The sequence below is a fragment of the Triticum aestivum genome, chromosome 6B (assembly GCF_018294505.1).
Source record: "Triticum aestivum cultivar Chinese Spring chromosome 6B, IWGSC CS RefSeq v2.1, whole genome shotgun sequence".
NCBI classification, from domain to species: Eukaryota; Viridiplantae; Streptophyta; class Magnoliopsida; order Poales; family Poaceae; genus Triticum; species Triticum aestivum.
This window is the reverse complement of record NC_057810.1, coordinates 225,049,872-225,070,358: the sequence shown is the minus strand read 5'-3', so window position 1 is coordinate 225,070,358 and position 20,487 is coordinate 225,049,872. Positions and strand designations below refer to the sequence as shown.

At 45.8% G+C, this 20,487-nt stretch overlaps 1 protein-coding gene across 6 annotated transcripts; it reads left to right on the top strand.

The window, feature by feature from the left end:
* Positions 1-3,635: 3,635 nt before the first annotated feature.
* Positions 3,636-15,006, top strand: LOC123136682 (uncharacterized). Of its 6 annotated transcripts, none has more exons than XR_006467220.1 (7): positions 3,636-4,048; positions 4,137-4,358; positions 6,096-6,201; positions 12,867-12,926; positions 13,005-13,097; positions 13,646-13,717; positions 14,534-15,006. XR_006467220.1 is itself a non-coding variant. In XM_044556150.1 (7 exons), exons 3-7 carry the CDS (start codon positions 6,127-6,129, stop codon positions 14,574-14,576), a joined length of 336 nt encoding a protein of 111 aa, XP_044412085.1. In that variant the 5' UTR covers positions 3,636-4,048; positions 4,137-4,358; positions 6,096-6,126; the 3' UTR covers positions 14,577-15,006. The 6 variants fall into 6 exon arrangements, 3 of the variants coding, with proteins under 3 accessions (XP_044412085.1, XP_044412084.1, XP_044412083.1); XM_044556150.1 differs by having other exon boundaries at positions 13,653-13,717; XM_044556149.1 differs by having other exon boundaries at positions 13,606-13,717.
* Positions 15,007-20,487: the final 5,481 nt, after the last annotated feature.

Genomic DNA, 20,487 nt, shown 5'->3' with positions numbered 1-20,487 from the left:
TCATTAGATTGATTTTTCAATTCAATCTCTTGTTCAGATAAGGTGCGGGTCTCTGCAATTTTGTTGAGGTCATCAATGATGGTACAGAGGTGCTGCTTTTCCTTTTTGTACAACTCGTTGGTGTGTTTTGCCCATCCAGAGATATGTTGCCTCATGACCCTTATTTTAAAATTCCATCTCTGAATTGGTGTATGACCAACGGAGGGCCTCTCCCAAACATTCTTGATTATGTCTACAAAACCTTCCTGATGCAGCCATCCCAATTCAAATTTGAACGGGCGGCGGGTAGGAAGGTTCGTAGAATTAGAGTCAAGAATGATCGGTACATGATCTGATAATGCCTCGATTCGCTTTAGGGCTCGCACTGTTACCATAGGAAATTTTAGCTCCCATTCAGTATCCATGAGTACCCTATCAAGCTTCTCGTACGTTGGCATAGAACGGTTATTAGCCCAAGTGAACTGCCGCCGCGACATACAAGCCTCCAGAAGATCCAAACTGTCAATTACAGCATTGAATAGGAAAGGCCAATGAGTGTCGAAGCGGTCATTATTTTTCTCTTCATGGTACCTAAGGATATTAAAATCCCCTCCAATAAGTATTGGGTACGGGTTATCCTTAGCCAGGTTCACCAATTCATGGAGGAAAGCAGATTTATGCTCCTCTTGGGCAGCTCCATAGACTGCGACCAGGCTCCATGTAAAATTACCAGCCCTGTTTCGTAGGTGGAATTTGATATGAAATTCACCGGTCGAAAAGGCCAACAAGTCCATGGTCGTGGTCTGTATCCCAAGAAGGATTCCTCCAGACCTTCCACGAGTTGGTAGACTATGCCATGCGTAGTCCAAACCACCTGCTAGGTGATCGAGGACGTGCTGGCGGAAGTCACATTTACCAGCCTCAGAAATTGCCCCAAAATCCAATTCGTGTTCTCGCACACAATCACTGACGTGTTTATGTTTAGCCAAGTCTGAGAGACCTCTGCTATTCCAAAACATGCCTCTCATGTGGAAACTCGGATTGGAGTGGAACATTTCGCCTTGTTGGGCGTTTTTTTCTTTTTAGAGGAATGTGATTTAGATTTCCGTGAAGACGCTGTGAAGTCACAAAACATGGACCCAGGTCTTGCGTCATCTAATCCAACCTCAGTAACCTCACCAACCAAGTGGGAGATGAGTGGACCATCATATTTGGCATCCATTTCATCCTCCTCCTTGGTTTCGGGGTTAGGTAGGGTGTTATTACACTCCAGAGAAACCTTTAAACGGTCAATCTCCATGTGTTTAAGTGCCCCAACCGACAGGTTAATTTCATCATTATTCTTTCCCATAGATACACCCACATTCTTTAAGCTAGTAGAAATACGAGTATCTGAAAAGGAAAGAAAAGATTGCATGGAAGAAGTACCTGGTGTGGGGTCCAAATTCCTCAAGGCTTGGCGGCACATTGCTTTCGCTAGCGAATGCTCATCAGTCGTAGAGGAGCCATCGGCGGAAATGGAATGTCGGTTACTACGTCGAAGGGGCGAAGCCAGCCCTCCGGACATAGTACCCGTTGATGCCTTCGGTTTAGCCGCAAGTGGAGAATTCTGCACTCTTGAAGGAGTCTGAACTGTCACAATTGGTGCCGAGGTAGAAGTAGTCGCACAGACCACCGTCGGACCAAGAGGAACCACGGCGGCCGAAGCTTGAGTTGGAGAAGCCGCCGCAGGCACCGTCGAGGATCCGCACATGCAAACCGAAGCAGCAGCTGCCGCCTGCTCAGCTGGCGGTGCAACCGCGCGCTCGACCGGCTGCACCAGCAGAGAGGCTGCATCAGCATCAAGCGGTGCACATGCACTATCATCCTTGCGCACACGTAGCATGCACACATGAGCACCCGCCCCATGCACATCACACATGGGTGCACATGCATACATGCAAGCCTCCGCAGCATCCCCATGCACGTCCATGGATGGATGTTTTGCACTCCCTCCAAACGGCGCCTCCACAGCCGCTCGCATGGGCGATGTAGCCGCCGCCTGCACATGCAGCAGAGTAGTTCCCTGTACTGAAGGATCAACGTCCGATCGCAGCACTTCACAAACATGGGTCGTCGTGGGTTGCACTCGAGCTGATACTGGCACATCAAGAGCAAAGTTTCCCAGTTTATTGGTTTGGTGTGGAAGTGTAACAAAGTAATAGCCCAACTGACAAGTCTGCATGGGAACGATGGTTGTTTGAGGCCCCGACACCATACTTCCACCATCATATTGGGCGCCTTTTGGTCTCTTGCTTGCTTCCCTATCTGGCATATCCTCGTCCCGGTTAGTACCATCGTCATGCCCCGTCATCGTGATGCTCCCAAATCTGCGGAATGAATTCAGCATCGGGGATGAAATCATCCTCCTCCAGTACAAATCGAAATGCATATCCGTTGAGCTTGACATAAACATAGCTTCAGACATGAACACAAAGTTTAACACTTACGGTTAACGAAACTACGAGCCAATCATCAGAATGGAACCATAACGTCGATGTGCATCATTTTCATGTATAATTTATCTCGAATCAAAGCATCATTGTGCAGATTAGAAGGGACTAGGTGAAGAAAATTAAGGAATGTGAGTAAGATCAAACCACATGCAAAGCTAGGTAACATCTGCACGGTGTGGTAGGGAAATTTAGTAAAAAAAATTGTGTAAAAGCTCTAAACATGAACACAAAATTGGACATTTACAATCAACAATACTATGAACCAATCATCTAAATGAAATCACAACATCAGTGTGCATCTTTTCATGTACAACTTATGTTGAATCAAAACACTATTACATAGATTAGTTGAATGCCCGTGCGTTGTCACGGAAATACGAAATATGATGTAAAAAGATAACTCGATATGAATTAACAATATCCATATCTATCAGCGACACATTCTGCAAAGTGAAATACATATACAACTATATGAATTAAATATAGTAGTACCGTTTTTTCCGAGGAATAGTATCATAATTCTCATGCAACATGGAAAATAAAAGGCTAAAAGGACAGACATCTAAGAAATTTGATAGCCCTCACATACCGTCTAAATACCTTGGTTCTACTCCCTCCGTTCCTAAATACCTCTGTTCGAACATGGACTACATACCGAGCAAAATGAGTGATTCTATAATCTAAAATATGTCTTTATACATCCTTATGTAGTCCTTTATTGAAATTTCTAAAAAGATTTATACTTCGTATTACAGCTGTGACTGTTCTCACTCTCTCCTCACCGCTCTCACTTTCTCCTCACCGCTTAGCCCTTTTCCCTTCAGGGCATGTATAATGGTGCTATCTTAGGAGTGCCACGTAGGATAAATGATGAGGTGGAGGAGAGAGAACTCATAAGAAAAGACTTGTCTTCTCTTATTTAAGATAAGACAAGAGATGATCTCTTAGCACAATTTGTCTCACCATATTTTAAGGAATAACTAGTTATTGAAGATAAGGCTAAGATATAACCCATTGTAGACATATTTTTTTTGTCATCTCTAAATTACATGCAAGACTTAAGATAAGACTGTCCTATCAACCATTGTACATGCCCTTCACGCTACTGATACTTTTCACTTTCCAGAAATACCCTCCCACCACCGCTCCCACACACTCGAGCTCACTCTCTCGTCCCCCTCTCACCCACCCCTTCTCGCTCCCCTCCAGATCCCCATCGTGCCGGCCTCTCCTCGCCGCCGTCACCGGCCTCTCCTCGCCGCCTTCACCGGCCTCTCCTCGACTCCCTTACTCTCCACCACCACGCACCCCATTTCCTCCCACCGCGCACCCCGTACCGTAGGTCAAAAGCTTGATTTTTTAGGCGCCGGCGACGAGCTTCTGGGCGGCGGAGGCTGGATCCGCGTGCGTCCACGCCGGCTTGGCAGTGGCGCTTGATGTGGAGCGGCGCTGGAGCAGCGGAGCGGGGCTTTCTTCCTCACCTCACAGCTCCGTCCTCCTCCACGACCACGCAGCCGCGGCGGCGGAGGAGCCGAATTCCTAGCCAGCGAGCTCAGGGAGCCATGGGTCCATGGGTACGAATCCCTTCTCCTCCTCTCTCTCTCTCTCTGACCCACCCCCGTCTCTTCTTCCTCCCTCTCTGACCCCCGTCTCCATGACCAGGGCGACGCCATGGAAGGGCCACCAACTACAGCAGTGAGGAGAGGAGAAAGGGAGTAGCCTGACGGTCGTCTTCCACCTTCGCCTACGCCCTCGCCCTCCACCTCCACCTACGCCCCCGCCGGAAATAGTACAATGGCCAAGGAAATAGGCAGGATGCGCTGCTTCCCGGATGGACATGGACATGCTTCTCCAACTCTGCTTCTTCCTGGGTCACCATGGAAGGTACTCCATTTATGCTCTGCTATGCTCCATGGTATGCTTGCTGCAACTTACTGATGCATAATTCAGTCAAGATAAAACTGTAGAAATCTCAAACTTTAGCATGGACTGAATAATGTTTGTGCATAATTCAGTAAAATTCAGTTAAGGATTTTGTTACGATTGTTACTGGATCATCCATGGACTGAATAAGTCAGTCAAATTCAGCTAAGACAATTTAGTCAAATTCAGCTAAGATCATTCATGGAATTGTTCTTGCAATCAATCACGAGCTTCATTCATTCGTTCATTCAGAGGGATAATTGTTTACAACCTGTGCAAGTTGTCCATTTTTTGATTTGTTAGCATCACTCAGTCATCCACCATTACACTTTCCTTGTCCTACCTTTTTGTTGTGAATTCTGCAAGCTGTGCTTGCTTTAAATTGCAGTAGGAAGAACTTGCTTTAACAGAATTTGCTTGCAGCAGCAGTAGCTTGCAATTTTGCTTGCTCGCACTGCTTGTAGTGCAGTGCACTGCTTGAGTAGTTCCCCCTACAGACTCTGTAGCAAGTGAAGTAGTGTCCTCTCTCCCTCTCTTCTTTTTCAGTACAGTAGGAGCATTCTATTTTCTGCTTTAACTATAACTTTGACTGAAACATTTTTCTATTAATTAAAATAAATTCAAACTTTTTCCTTTAATTAACTTAAACCTTTTAATTTATTCCTCCAGTAGTAATTAACTGAAACCTTTTGTGTTAACTCAAATTAACTAAAACATTTTTTGTTAATAAAAATAAACTGAAGCCTTTTCCTTTAATTAACTTAAATCTTTTCAGTTAAGGAGTACTCCTCCAGTAGTATTGGTCATTCAGGAGTAGTTATATATGTCATTCAGAAGTACTATTAATTAGGGAGGAGTAAAATTAACTTGTGCTTGCAGTATAAGGCTAGCTAGATGAGTAGTATCGGTATACGGTTAGGATTAGGTTGTTTATTTAGTGAGATGAGGATTAAACCTTTCCTGATCCATCTGCCAATCCTGACCAAATTTTGAATTGTACACACCCACAATGCATTTCAACATAGCAAACCACAATGGCAGAATCATACAGATTTATGCAAGTTAACCTGACATAAAAGTCATACTCTACAATGGTGACACTCATACTGATGTACCATTTGTAAAGTCGAATGCAAAGCTTGGTCTGCATCTTTTTGCAAATAGCTTAAGGTTGATGTTTCTAATCCTGTACATGGTACTTTGGAATCACCTTCTGCATTGAACTTTGAGGCCTGAAATTGATGTTTAAGAACGTGTTAGAAATTAAGGATAGCTGCATGCTAAATCTTATAACAAAGGTACAGAAAAAAGCAGATCAACAGATTATGTTCCTTTTCTTCATATCAAAGTATCTGTCGCCTAGAAAAACTCATCCTTTAATAGTTGAGATAGTAGAGATATGAGGAGATCACTGATGGCTTCACTCAGCTTGGGTTCTTCATTAATTATCAGATACATAGTTCCTTATCCATGTATTTCTAACAAGAGATTCTATGCAACTGAAGTTTAAGTCATTATTTTTATTGCTATATGATATTAGATGTCTCAGGTTTTTACCATATTAAAGAGCATATGAATTAGAAAGAAATACGAAACCTTAGTAATTTTGTTCTTCTTTACCAGGTCACTGTCCAAGCATCTTCCTCCTGCATATATTGGAAACTTCACGCTGTCTCTTGTTATTTCCAACTTAAACAGGTGCATCTTTGACCAAGTATAGGACGGGCAGATGTCGCGAAAGGAATATTCATGGTTTCTGAAGACTGACTATGCTCCCTCGAGTACTACGCAGCAACAAACTCAGGTCAGTGTGCATTAAGATCTACAATAGTATGTGGTTGTAATGCAGAATTGAAAACTTTACCTTGAGTTGCTATAATTTGATCCGGTGACTTCATGTGCCAAGGACTTCCTTGTAGACTATGTTCTTCATGGTCGTTAATAAGCGCTCAGATCTTTTTCGCCTATCTGAATTATTGATTTGTTCCTTGCCCTTGCCCTTACCCTTGCCCTTACCATTGCCGTTGTCCTTGATGGCGAGAATCTTAATGTTCCTCTTCGCAGTGGCTCTAGACAATGCGACGTAGAGCTGATCGTGAGAAAATATAGGGTCCAGTAGGTACACCGACAATCGGGATGGTCTGCCCTTGCGCCTTGTTGATTGTCATGGCAAAACTGAGCCTAATAGGGAACTGCTTCCTCTTGAACTTGAAAGGGAATATATCGTCATCGGATGGGCAGAGAGGTATCCGAGGAAGGAACACCCTCCTACTAGCATGTTGTCCTAGCACGATTTCTGCGTCGATGGCGTTCCTTTGGAAACCCCGGACCACAAGCCTTGTGCCGTTACACAACCCATTAGCTGGATCAATGTTTCTCAACAGTATAACGAGGCAATTTAACTTCAGTTTGAGTGCATGCGGAGGCAGCCCGTTGGGAGTCCGGTTGTTCAGGAACTCTGGGGCATAGTAGCCGTGTGGATCATTCTCTGCAATATCAAAACTGTGGTAGATCTTCTCTTCGCCCTGGAAGCACTCTATCATGCGTGTGTTTATCTTATCAACGTTGTCGTTCTTGGTGGAGAGGATCGCTCGAGATGTCATGTAATTTGGATCAGCCATGTTGTTGTCTAGAGCAGGAAATACATGGTCGATTAGCTTCTCTAGGTCAACACCGTCCTCTGTTGGCTGCACACAAATATCTTCGGGGAGCCTTATGTTGCCTTCCTCATCGGTTTCCTCGGTGCCGTTGCCTACCTTAGCAAGTAATCTGCGAACCACGGGTCGTTATGCGCTCTCATGTTGGTGACGAGCCTTAGTTGGCGCATGCCCTTACATAGGTACGAACTCCGCAAGGTCACATCGATTATCTGACCTCGTGACCCCTTCCTGACGACCGGAAGCACCTGCCTAAAGTCCCCACCGAACACGACAGTCTTTCCCCCAAATGGCCGGTCCCGTCGTCCCATGATGTCCCGCATGCTATTGTCTAGTGCCTCAACCGCTTGCTGCTTGGTCATGGTGGCCTCGTCCCATAGGATGAGTGAAGCCATGTGCAGGAGCTTGGCTGTTCCACTTTGCTTGGTGAAGCTGCACGACCCCCCATCTTCAATGCTGAGTGGGATCTTGAACCTCGAGTGGGCTGTCCTTCCTCCGGGCATGATGGAAGCCGCAACGCCTGACGTCGCCGTAGCCACCGCGATCTTGCCCTCGCCTCGAACCTTTGTGAGTAGTGCCTTGTATAGGAAGGTCTTCCCGGTGCTTCCTGGTCCATCGACAAAGAATACACCCCCATCACTAGCATCAACTGCTGCCAGTATCTCGTCGTATGCAAGCCTTTGCTCAGGGTTTAGCGAGGACGCTAAAGCAGCATCGTTCGCGTCAACCTCGATGGATGACTCCTCGGTGACTTCTCTGGCCTCGCCTCCAGTAGTGTCATATGTCTCGTCGATGTTCGGAAGAGGGAACAACGCTATGTCTTTGCCCATGGACTGTAGCATGCCCCTAATGTCAAGCAACACCATCTGCTCCACTGCCTTTGAGCACGTGTGTGATCGGCGGTAGTCATCAGACATCGCCTCTAGGTGCCTATCCCATAGACCGCGCACATCACCTGGCTCACAGAATACCAAGATTGTTGCAAAGAGCCTCCTGAGTGAGGCTGGCATCGCGAACTGTGTTGACTCAATAAGACACTCGTCAAGCGTGTTGTCGGCCTCGATGAGGCCCAATCTCTCGGCAGCCTCACGGAAGCTATCACAGAGCACACCGTCCACGGACCGCAGGTCCTCGAAGGATGTCTTGCCTGGTACATGGTTGAGAAGAACTCACAGAAAGTACCACTCCCCCTCGGCTGGATGGGCTGACACGATTCGACCTACTTGGTGCGGCTTTTCTCTCGGCCTCCAGTACTTCCGTCTCTGCCATGTGAAACTTCCCGGAAAGTCCTTGTACAGGATATCACAAGCCCACACGTGCTGCTGATTAGCAAGGAAATACTCCATCAGCATTGATTTAGATGCATTATCACGGGCGACGACATCGGTCAGGTCCTCTCCTGCTTTGAACGTGACAGTATTCATATTAGGGAGATGAAGCGGCAACTGTAGGACTGACAGGAAACTCTCAGAAAGGTTGAAGCCAAATATCCTCCACATCGCCTCTGGTGAAGTAACCCATCTCGCATTGACGTACCTTTTAATCTCGTCTACAACCCCGTTGCTGTCAGGCTGGTCAATGTTGAATGAAGCTCGATCGTGACCCTTGTATACGTATTTGTAAAGGTACTTGACGGCCTTGATGCTGGAGCACACCTCGACATTTATGTGGCAGTTGAACATCCGCAACAGATAAGGGTTATAAGGCACGACCCATCTGTTATCCAGCATTTGACAGCGGACCTTAGCCTGACGACCATCGTCCCGCTGTCGATAAACCGGGTATGAATCCTTCCCCTGTAAGGTGTTCTGGTTGAACGGCCGTGGGTACTTGCTCTTGCACTTCAAGTCTTGCATGCACACATTTTTGGGATTAAGATTGCCACATGGGCCGTGCATCATATGCTTCACGACCATGGCATAGAGCTCTGGATACTTAGGCCTATCCGGGAGCTCTGCAGATATGAGGCAATCATACTGCTCTGGCACCACAAGTTTATAATTTGAATTCATGATCAGCAGGAAGTGTGCATGGGGGAGGCCTCTCTTCTGGAACTAGACGACATACACACGCGCTACCACAACACCAAGGATGTGCTTTTTGAACAACATTTGTTTCATGGTCTCTAGCTTTGCCTTGAACATGCGTGCGACAAGATCTGGTCGGTCCTGGGGTGTCTGGCCAGGAAGTAGCTCATTCAGTATCTCCTCCCAGCTAGGATTGCATGTCATAGTCAAAAAGATGCCAGGCTTCCCATATGTCTGCACCAGTGCCATGGCGTCCATATGCCTCCGCTTCATGTCTCGGTTGCTTCCTTGATGCGTCCCTGGTAACACAATCCTCTTCCCAACAGCGCTCGCTCGCATCTCCCCAACCGCAATGCTATCCACAAGGCCTTGGTATAGATCGGCACGTATCTCTGTCTGGTGGTCCCTGATCCACTTCAGCCTACATCCCTCAATCTTGATGAACATGTCGACACCCCACTGTTGAAACAGGCGTGCTCCATGCAGTATGGGGTTGAATATCACAGGGCGCGTCTGTAGCCGGTAACAGTAGTAGTCCCTGACAGAGACACACAACCGGCTGTTCCCCTCTGTGGAAAGACGTGAAAGAAGAAGGTTAGGTACCATATGGAAGGATAGAGAACTTGTTGTGGCATATAAGCATACCAACCAGGCGCACCTGAATTGTTATCACGGTTTCTTCTTGGTTGTTGTGCAACCTCCCAAGGGACATTGTGCTTAGGGATATTTGGATGCCAACCAAGCTCCCCCCTTGGGAAAAAGAGGGGATACAGAAGTGGGTCATAACAGCCATCTGTGGCATGTATACTATACTTCTCGTTGTTGTCCCCATAGAGTGTAATGCTGCGGTTGAACCTGTTTGCTAGATCGCTTCCCTCGACCCAAATCGCAGCCACCTCGGATGACACGGGTCTGTTATATCTTCGTTGGTCTAGCTTCTGGTCAATGTTGAGGTCTATCCGATACTCCTCGAGATTTTCCTTGTGGGCACCCAAACTCCTAAACTGCTGGGAGTAGGGGTTTTCCCTGAGGACGTCCACTAACTTGCTGACAACATGCTGGTCCAATTGCTTGGTGGCCTCCTTGCGATGGTTTAAGCTGGGATCGTCGTCGTAGAAGTACAACTGCAAATGTTCAGGGCGAGATCTTGGACCGAACGAGTGCACCTTGTGGTACATAGTGCCATGTGCCCGAAACGTGTACACCCCGGACTTCATGTTTGTGTAGTTGTTGTCTAGGCTGACGCCAAGGGTAGTGAAGGCGAAGTGCCCGTTGAAGAACCGAATGCTCTCTCGGAAATATCAAGAGTCTGCATCCGCGCTTGACCATAACCTCATCAGCTCTGGGATAGGCTCGGGTTCAGCTAGCTCAATCTCCCCGTTCCGACAGTGAAGCCGTTAGTCTCGTACTAGAACTTCTTGGCCTTGCAATGGTCGCAGTTTGCCGCGTGCTTCAGGATGTGCGTGCTGTCTGGGATGTTCCAGTAGACATAGTCGAAAGGATCTAGGTCGATAGATCCCGTGTTGGAGGATTCTACGGCTCATTGAGGTCCGTGCTATCAGTGTCGGATGCTGCAAGCATTGTGGAGATATAACAAGTCACGATGGGATACACGTCATAAACCAATAATATAGAGGGACGGGCAGCGAAAGACGCTTGGGAGTACCTTGACCGCCAAATAGGTAGTACTCATCATCCATGAGGTCACCAGAAAGTCCATTCTCGTCCATGATGCCGCTAAGGAAGGCGTCCATGTCAGCTGCAACATTGTTGAGCCGGTAAGTAATGGTTTAGTGTGAGTGGTCACCGGGAGGGGAGTAAAGGTGAGAGGGTTACCATCGGTCCCGACTGTGTAAGACGGCGTGCTCGACGAAGGGGAGGATGCCGGTGAAGCAGCTCCTGTGGGCGGTGTTTCTGAGCTTGTTGCTGCTCTGTTCACATGCAAGGTACTTGGGTGTGGAGACCTCCGCTTAGCTGCAAAGCTTGCATTACGACGATCTAGCAACGCTGACCTCTCACCTTCTACTATGCTTTTCTTGTGCACTCTTCGTTTTCCAGCACTCCCTTGAATGTTCTTTACCGCCATAGCTCGTTTGTGAGCTCGCTCGTGAGCCCTACGTTGTGCTCTGGTCTCCTGGCTCTGCTCATGGGCTTGATTCTGGTTTTCATGTATTCACTGATCATTGGTTTGCTGCGAGGCATTTATGAGTTCGTCAGGGGCCTCATTATCGTCCAGGGTACGACTAAGGTACTCGCCTGCACAGTTGAGGAGCTGGTAAATACTGGTCCAACGCACATGGACATAACAAGTAGAGTAAATATGGGAGGATTACCGTTTGATTCGAAGCTGTAACCAGCCTTACTTGCTAACTGGGGGGAACGAGCTGAAGCGCCAGGGTCTCTAGCATGAGTAGTCGACATCAGGTTGGGCATAGCTAAGGTAGCTGCATCTGGGCGTGGCATTGCGATGGATTTAGCGCAAGGGATGTTGCGCCTAGCCGCGAGTATTGCATTGCGTTGAGCTAGCATCTTTTGTTTCTCCTTGGGTGGTATGTTCTGCACACGTGCTCTTCGGCGGGCGTTTGTCTCTTGCTTCCCCTCGTTTGTCATATTTTGGTATGCCACTCTTCTGCAGTAATTCCTCTCTTGATTCTCCTCGACCGGCATATTTTGGTAGGACGCGCTTCTGCAGCTGTTTCTCTCTTGCTTGTCCTCGACCATCATATTTTGGTAGGCCGCCCTTCTAAGGGTGTTACTTTGTTGCTTCTCCTCTGGTGTCATCCGTTGTGTGGCTTCTCTCTAACGGGCATTCCTCTCCTTGTCTGTTTTCTTCTTCCTAGCTGCTCTGCGGTGTGCATTGATTTTCTACTTCTCTTCAGGTGTTAGTCTATCCCGCCGTGCTCTGTATTATTCTCGCCTTTTCTGTTTTTTGTCAGATGTAATGATTGCATTTGAAGCAATGTGTTCAGGACCAGTGTGTGAGGTGTTGAGTCCAACCGCTATATCTGAACCAATATTATGCTCAATGCTGCTTTGTGTTCCTTGAAGTGATACACGGTGATCATAGTAAGTGGCTTCACGAGAGTGATTTCCTGAAAAACCGTTTTGTGGACCACTTAGGTTAACAAATGTATAAATGCAAGCTGAAAAAATTTCATGTGTAAGGTCGATACCGGTTGACGTTTGCACATGTTTTACTGGCTGAAAGGTTGTGAGATTGCCGGCTATGGGAACCATCATAGCCACATGTGTGTGCACATTGTCATCATCATCGGAAGACGAAACACTGTAGTCAGTGGTGTCTGTTTGTTCTCGTATGAAGAAACCAGATGGTGGCCGGGGTGTATTGGTGGGTTGTGATCTTGGTGTCCTCTCATAATCAACAACTGATAAAATTAAGCTAGGCTAAGTTCTGAAAGCTTATTGAAGACCTTATGTTGAGACATGTGAGTGGCATACACATACCTCTTTTCCCTTTATCATATAGATGCCCTCTGTCTTGTGACATCTCTATGTCCTATAGCTTTATGTTGTTATTACCTGCATTCTTTTGCATTACAAAAATGATTAGATGGTTACTGTAATTATGATGATATTAGAAATACAGATTGGGGGAATAAGTGCTATTCTGAAACGTTCTGCAGTTGCTGTGATTTCTTTGCATTGGGTGTACTTGCTGGAAAGCAGTGTTGGTTTTGTAAAGGATCTATATGTTTTCATGCATGAATTTCACTTCAGTTCATAAGAAAACGGTGTTGTTCTAACTTTTACTTTTAACATATCAGGACAACTCAGCTGAGAACTTTAAAAGAGCAAACAAGGTTCTGGCTTCGGATTCTGAGCCGGTAATTTCTGATTATTTTCGCTTGAATGTGTAAAGTTTTGTGTTTCTTTTCTTCGATCACATGTCTATTTATATTTAGGTTCACATATGGAATTTCTCTGGGCGAACAACCTTCATATTGATGAATGAATGGAACCGTATGCCCCAAGATCCTCAGCCTTCTGACCAGGAGGTCATATCTTCTCAATCAAATTTGCCATTATATTGCCTATGCTTAATTTCTTGCATAAGATTGTTATAAATTAGTTGTACAGTTGTGTTGGTCATAGTCTTTTATCTCCTAGCTACTTCTTAAGGCTTTTCTACTGCATTACTACTAATTAGCCAAATTAATCCCCATTACTGTTATTTCCTCCTGCAACATCGTAATTTTATTTGAATGCGGAGCACTGGAATGCTATATTGCTGGTTTTTTGAGTAAATATTCACTGTCCTAATGAAAAATTTCTACTTTAGTGACTTGAATTTTCAAGTGCACATGGGTAGCAAGTAACTAATAGTTGGCTAGCCAATGCATGCCGTTCTTTCCTCCACCAAGGGTGAGGCATGCCAGTTGTTAATTTGTTTGTTAATTGTCAGCATCAACTGGTCTTCGTACTAATAGCACAAATTGAGCTTTTGGATGTACATCACTCTGTTGCTAGCTATCTGCATTTTTTCTGATTGTTCCACCTTTGTAGATGAAAACACTGAGTTTACAACTTATGCAACTACTGTCAGACTCCAGATCCTTGATGGTTTTGCCTTCCTCTGCAATATGGATTACCCTGGTATGGAAGGGAGAACACCCTGGTATGGCAATCTTTCTATCATATACTTTGATTTGAAAATTGCACTTATTGCCAGGCCAAAGCCTTTGATCTGTGTGATCCAAAATATGTCTCGTCAGCTTATACTGAACCTGTATATTTCTTTGGTAAAAAAAGAGGATGTCCTGCTTTTCTTTGGCCAGTACAATTCTATTACTCAAGTACATAGGATGATGTATCTGGACAGTGGGTGCGTAATACAGTGCCAAATCTGTTTGCTTTGCCTGATATAATAAACCTTATTTTCAGTCTTCAGATTATCCACTTGGTCTTGTATTTAGCTATATGGTTGTTGCAAGAGTCTTCCAAGAGTCTGGCCTTGCCGGCTTTAGGCACCACACAATTAGTTTCACTGTTTTGTTTGTACTTTTTACCACATGATGCAACTTCTATAGGGTTCAGATGCTTTCCTTCTCAGAGAAATCCACTTGCATTTTAGAAATCTGTATATTGTCCGGCCTAGAACTTGCATGACATTACAGTTTTGCTATTTTGATCGTTTTTTTGCGGGGTTTGATCATTGTTTGTTAGCATCCACATAGAGCAATAGAGGTCTTCATACATAATATTACAAATTGAGCTTTTGGATATATCACTTTATTGCTAACTATCTGCATTTTTCCTGATAGTTTCAATAATTTTAGATGAACACCAAGTTCTACCTATCTGCAAGTATAGTCAGACTCCATATCCTTGATGGTTGCTTGTCTCCTCTGCTATATGGATTACCTTCTTAGAGAAGGGAGAACACACTGGTTTGGAAATCTTTCTGTCATAAACTTCTATTTGAAAATTGCAGTTACTGTCACACCATGGTGAGGATGGTGGCAGGAGGATGGTGACAGGAGGATGTACCTGCGGCCTGAGGAGATGGGTGCAGGAACAGCCAGCGCGCGGAGGTGGCTGGTTCCGACGGCCCTGGTGAGCAACACCATGAGGCGGGAGCAGAGGCTGCACCATGAGAAGAGAGCAGAGGTTGCTGGTTCCGGTGGCAGCAGAGGCTGCAGCTCACACACCTGTCGTGAGAACGACGTGGCCGGACTGGTTCCGTTCCGGCGGATGTGGCCGGAGGGCGAGTATGGGTCCAGCGAGAGGAAAACTGGCGTTCCTGGCGACGAACTGACGTTCTTGGCGACGTGCGATCACGGCTCGATGGAGCTGTCGCACTTGTTTCTTTGTTTGGTTTTGGCTCGGACGCGTCTTTTTTTGGTTTGGCATGGACGTGGTTTGTTTTTTGGTCAATGCATGGAGTGAATGTCGTTCGTGGATTGAGTCGTAACTGTTTTTCTTCGGCCGTGCGTGATCGTGGGCTGAGTTGGTGGCGATGTATCTTGTTCATGGGCCGTGTTAGCAACGGGATGCGATCGAGGGTGGGGCTGCGGTCGAACCATCACGACGACGACTGCATATCCCCCTTTAATAGTAGAGATTAGAAGGGGTTAGGTGAAAGAGACTAAAGTTGAACACATGCAAACTCACGTACAGGTCTCCACATGTCCGCACCAACTCGCACCTAACTATGTCCCATGTTAGCTTGATTGCATCGCTTGAGCCTGACTTGTGGAAACAGTTGATCTGAGCGTTCCTCCAAAGTCAGGCCCAACGGTGCTTTAAGGTTTGTGCGGGTCAAAAAATCAATGCAATGTAGGCAGGTAAACAGGCCAAAATTTCCCCTGCTCTGTGGCCATTCAGACCTCTATACCACGAAGTAAGATTTTCAGGTTTGGAACTTACTGGATCGCACACCCAGGGTTTATGGATGTGGTGTCCCTAGCCTGGAATAAACCGATTAAATATAACAAGAAGTCTAATGCTGCATCCCGTCTGTGTCAAAAACTGAAGGCAGTCCGGCATGCTCTCAAACATTGGAGCCACCATATCTCTCGACTGAAGATTGCGATTGAGAATACCAACAAAGCTCTGGTTGAACTCGACAATATTGCTGATCGGCGATCCCTCACTTTCCCTGAAAGTAACTTTAGAGATATACTCAAAAAACATTTGCTTCGCCTGCTACAATACCAAAAAGAACATTGGAAAAAACGTTGCACCATCCGATGGATTCAATTTGGTATGAGAATTCAAATTTTTTTCAAGCTGTGGCCACTGAAAGATACAGAAAAAACTTCATAAAAACCTTGCAAGACCATAATGGAGTTGAAGTGGAGGACCACACAGTGAAAGAGGCGATCCTGTTTGACACATACAAAGACAGACTAGGGTCTTACAACCCACAACCGATGAAGTTCAACCTCTCACAAATGCTCCGACAAGAGGTTGATTTTCACAGCCTGATTACCCCATTTACACATGCAGAAATCGACGCGGTAGTCAAAGAAATGCCACCTGATAGGGCCCCAGGACCGGATGGATTTAACGGGGCTTTCATTAAAGCCTGCTGGCCTATTATCAAAAAATGACATTTATCAACTGTGTGAAGAGTTCCATGAGGGAAATTTAAATCTGGAGAGTATCACCTATGGACATATCACTTTAATACCTAAGAATAATGCTCCTATGACAGTCAATGATTTTCGCCCGATCACACTCCTGAACTGTTGCCTCAAGCTTATAACCAAGATCCTTGCCAATCGACTTTAGAAAATTATTTTAAAGATTGTTCATCGCAACCAATACGGTTTCCTCCATGGTCGATCCATTCACGACTGCCTTGCCTGGGCCTTCGAGTATATTCATCAGTGCCAAACGTCCAAACGGGAGATTATACTACTGAAACTAGATTTCGCGAAGGCCTTTGGTACGATCCAACACCCCGCGATGATGCAAATTATGAAACACATGGGCTTTCCAACTCAATGGCTAAACTGGATGGAGCATATCTTCTCATCGGGCAAATCCTCGGTGCTTCTCAACAGGGTGCCAGGTCAACAATTTCTCTGTAAATGTGAAGTACGTCAGGGTGATCCACTGTCAACACTGCTATTTGTGTTAGCCGCAGACCTGCTCCAAACCGCTCTAAATGAGGCACTTCAAAACCAGATCATCCAACATCCAATCCCGCCAAAAGGAAATGATCAGTACCCAGTGATTCAGTATGCTGACGGCACGATAATTGTCCTTCCTGCCTGCATCAATCAGGCCACCAAGATCAAACAGATTCTTGAGGATTATGCCACTTCTGTGGGACTCAAAATCAATTTTCATAAGTCAACTTTGGTGCCCATAAACACCCCTCAGGACAAATGTGATGAGATGGCAGCGATCTTTGGCTGTGTTCAAGCAACCATGCCTTTCACTTACCTTGGGTTGCCCTTAGGTACCACTCGACCTTCGGTTTTGGACCTGACACCGTTTGTCTGCAAGGCAGAGAGAAAAGTTACTGCGGCTATGTCGCTCATGTCCTATGCAGGTAGATTGGCACCCCTAAACTCCCTCATCACATCGCTGGCTATCTACCCCATGGGCACATTAAGACTCCCTCCGAAAATCATTGAACAATTGGACAAAATCAGAAGATACTGCCCCTGGAATAAGAAAACGGATAATGGAGAGAAATGCAACTCATTGGCTGCCTGGTCTATGGTTTGCCGCCCAAAAAAGTGCGGTGGACTAGGGGTCATGGACCTTCATGTTCAAAATGACGCTCTGCTACTCAAATTCCTGCACAACTTCTATAATCAGCAAGACACTCCTTGGGTTAGCCTCATCTGGAATACATATTACACAGAATCTGTACCCCATGCAACAGAACCCTGCGGATCCTTTTGGTGGCGAGACCTCATCCGATTAATGCCAATTTATAGAGGAGTAACCCAAGTCAATGTGCACAATGGCAGCTCAGCCCTTTTCTGGAAAGATGACTGGAATCATTCTATCTATGAGGAAAAATACCCAAGAGCATTTTCTTACTGCAAGAATGGTGACATTCCGGTTCAAGCCTTCCTCAACATATCTGACCTGGCAACAACCTTTCATCTCCCACTTTCTGTACAAGCCCACGATGAGCTGCGGCAGATTCAAAGGGAAGTTGCAAATGTGGAACTAACAAACGAGAATGATGCATGGACCTGCTATTGGGGCACACACAGCTTCAAAACAACTTCATATTACAACTACTACTTCGGAGACATAAAGGCGCATGTGGCTTTCAACTGGCTATGGAAAACTAAGTGCACGGCAAAATAAAAGTTTTTGGGTGGCTACTCCTATCTGACCGTCTCAATACAAGGAACATGCTAAAACGGAGGCATTATAACATAGGGACCAATCTGGATTGTTTGCTTTGTGGCCAACACATTGAAGAAACAGTGGAACACCTTTTCTTCCACTGCTCTTTTAGCCAGTCCTGCTGGAGGATACTGAACATCACATGGAGCAACCACCGACATCGCCTCCAGCTACTGGAAAGATTGAAAGAAAGACACCATCACAAAATGATCATGGATACCTTCCTCCTGGCAACTTGGAGCTTATGGAAAGAACGCAATAACAACCATTTCAGAAAAATACGGCCATGCATTGACTCATGGAAAGGGAGGTTCATCAATGACTTTCGAGATCTCCAGCACAGACTACCTGACCACAAAAAACAACTTGTGCACGACACTTTGGCTACTATACAATGATCCTATACATAGGGAGAGCTATAGAGGAATCCTTGCTAAGGATATTGCCTCCATCTTGTAACTTAGCTATGTAGTTGTTTCTCCTCCCCCCCACCTTGTGCATATGTAACAAACTTTTAATTTGGTGGTAATACAAAAGCAGTAGGAGCCTTTCCTACTGTCCTAACCTTCAAAAGAAATTGCATCCAATGGGTCTGGCTGAGCCTAATGTTGTGCCTCCCAAATATCTGTGGACACGTTTGAACATGTTCACAAACATCCAATTGGAGAAAGGTTATTTAATGGGTCTAAATGTCCATTCTTGTCTAACCCGCTCTTCCCTTTAACAAATTTATCTAGATAATAAATACAATTTAAAAGTACATTTCAATAATTGCAAATGAGTGCAACTAGTACTAAAACCATTGGATGTTCAAGAATGTTTTTACACCCATCAATCCCAAAACGCCTCTAGTCCATGTCAGATACCTCGATTTTCCGACTTTTTTTCACCCTCCTTTTGCGTATAGCATTTGTATATGATACCATGGAAGTCTTGAAGAAACTTCACTGTATCGATATCCAAGTCCGCTGCCTTCACGAACAACAAATTTTGCTCCTCGGAAGCGACTTTGATAGCAATCTTCCTCTCCTCGAGTTTAAGCTTCTTATTTTGCATCTCCATGGACGTGTCAAAACTCTCCGTCTTATTTTCCTCCTTCATGTCACTAGTTTGACACATGCCTCCTTCTCTACCATGATGTCGTCAAACTTGTCTGACATCTTGGTCATCACCGCTTCTTGCTTCTCCATGTCAGCCTCCTATTTCCTCCCCCCTCGACCTAGCCACATGGGTGGCCGGTGCAAGCCCTCCGCTGGTTGGCTCAACATCATTGTCATCAACTTTGGCGTCGGTGATCTTAGCAAAATGGGCAATGGATGCCCACTTGCTTTGTCCATTCAACTTGAACCAACAAGGCATCAATGTCAATGGCTTGCCCTTAGTCTTGTGGTACAAGGAGGTGGACAGTTTGGCTAGCAAAGCAAGATAACAACATAATCAACAAGTTGTAACATAGAGTCAATCAATCTAATGACCAATGCATAGAGCAACACAAAGCAAACTTATGAGCTCGAGGAGTGATGCGCCTTGGCCATCGGTTGTGTATTTGTGTATACACCCACAATACTTGTTGACCTCATGTTGAATGTTGTGAAATCAATGGTCTACCGACTTCGCATTGTGTTCATGGATCATTTCTTTGTTTTTTTGTGTGGGGCGAGGGGGTAGTGTTTTTGCTCATAAAATCATGCTAATTTTGCCAAAAAATGTGCCTTTTACTTCGTGCCTTGAAATGGATCAACACTCGTGCCCAATCATGCCAAGCACAACAATTCATCCTCTTTCTTTGAGTATGTCGAACCTCTCTTCTTTGCATCCGCATTAGCCATGTATGACTCAGGTTGTTAGGTATCCATTGGCGTCTCTTGCTCCAGCTGCAAGCAGTAGTTGTCCTCATCTTTTTTGTCCTTGTGGCCGCAACCATTGTAGATTATGTTCATCATCGTATCGTCCATGGGTGTCATCGAGCTTGGGGGGGGGGCATTCCAACGAATAGTGACCGGGCACTCCCGGACGAGGGCTCCTCGGATGGAAACTACGACGGGATGAGTTGTGGTGACTGCGACTCTTTGAACACATAGTTAGTGTTGATGCCAGCAACATACATGGATGGTATCCGGAGGTGGCGGAGTGCTATGGCGATTGCTGCGTGTTGGGTTGATCGTTGAGATGGTTGGTGTAGTAGTATGGTGGCTTGCACTAGGAGGGGCGCGGGTGCGATTGCCCAGGCGACATCGACACGTTGGTCCGCTTTGCAGGAGGAGCTCCGGCCTAAGTGTCTGCCATCGCCTTCTTCTCCGTCACCTTCACATGACGCCCTTGCCATTCCATGGCCATGACTGGGCGCATGATTTTCTCCAGATCCAAAGGTTCGAAGAACCATTCCATGGGCATCTCCAATGAATTCATCGTGGCAATTGTACAGTGAAACGAGCGAACGCGATGGGTATCAGGGCGGAGAAGAATGGGTTTAGCGCGAAAACAATGCCAGATTGTAAAATTGCACTGGCTCCAGGTGGTGTTTTGAGTGTATCCGATGTGATGAACATCCACACTGCAAGAGCT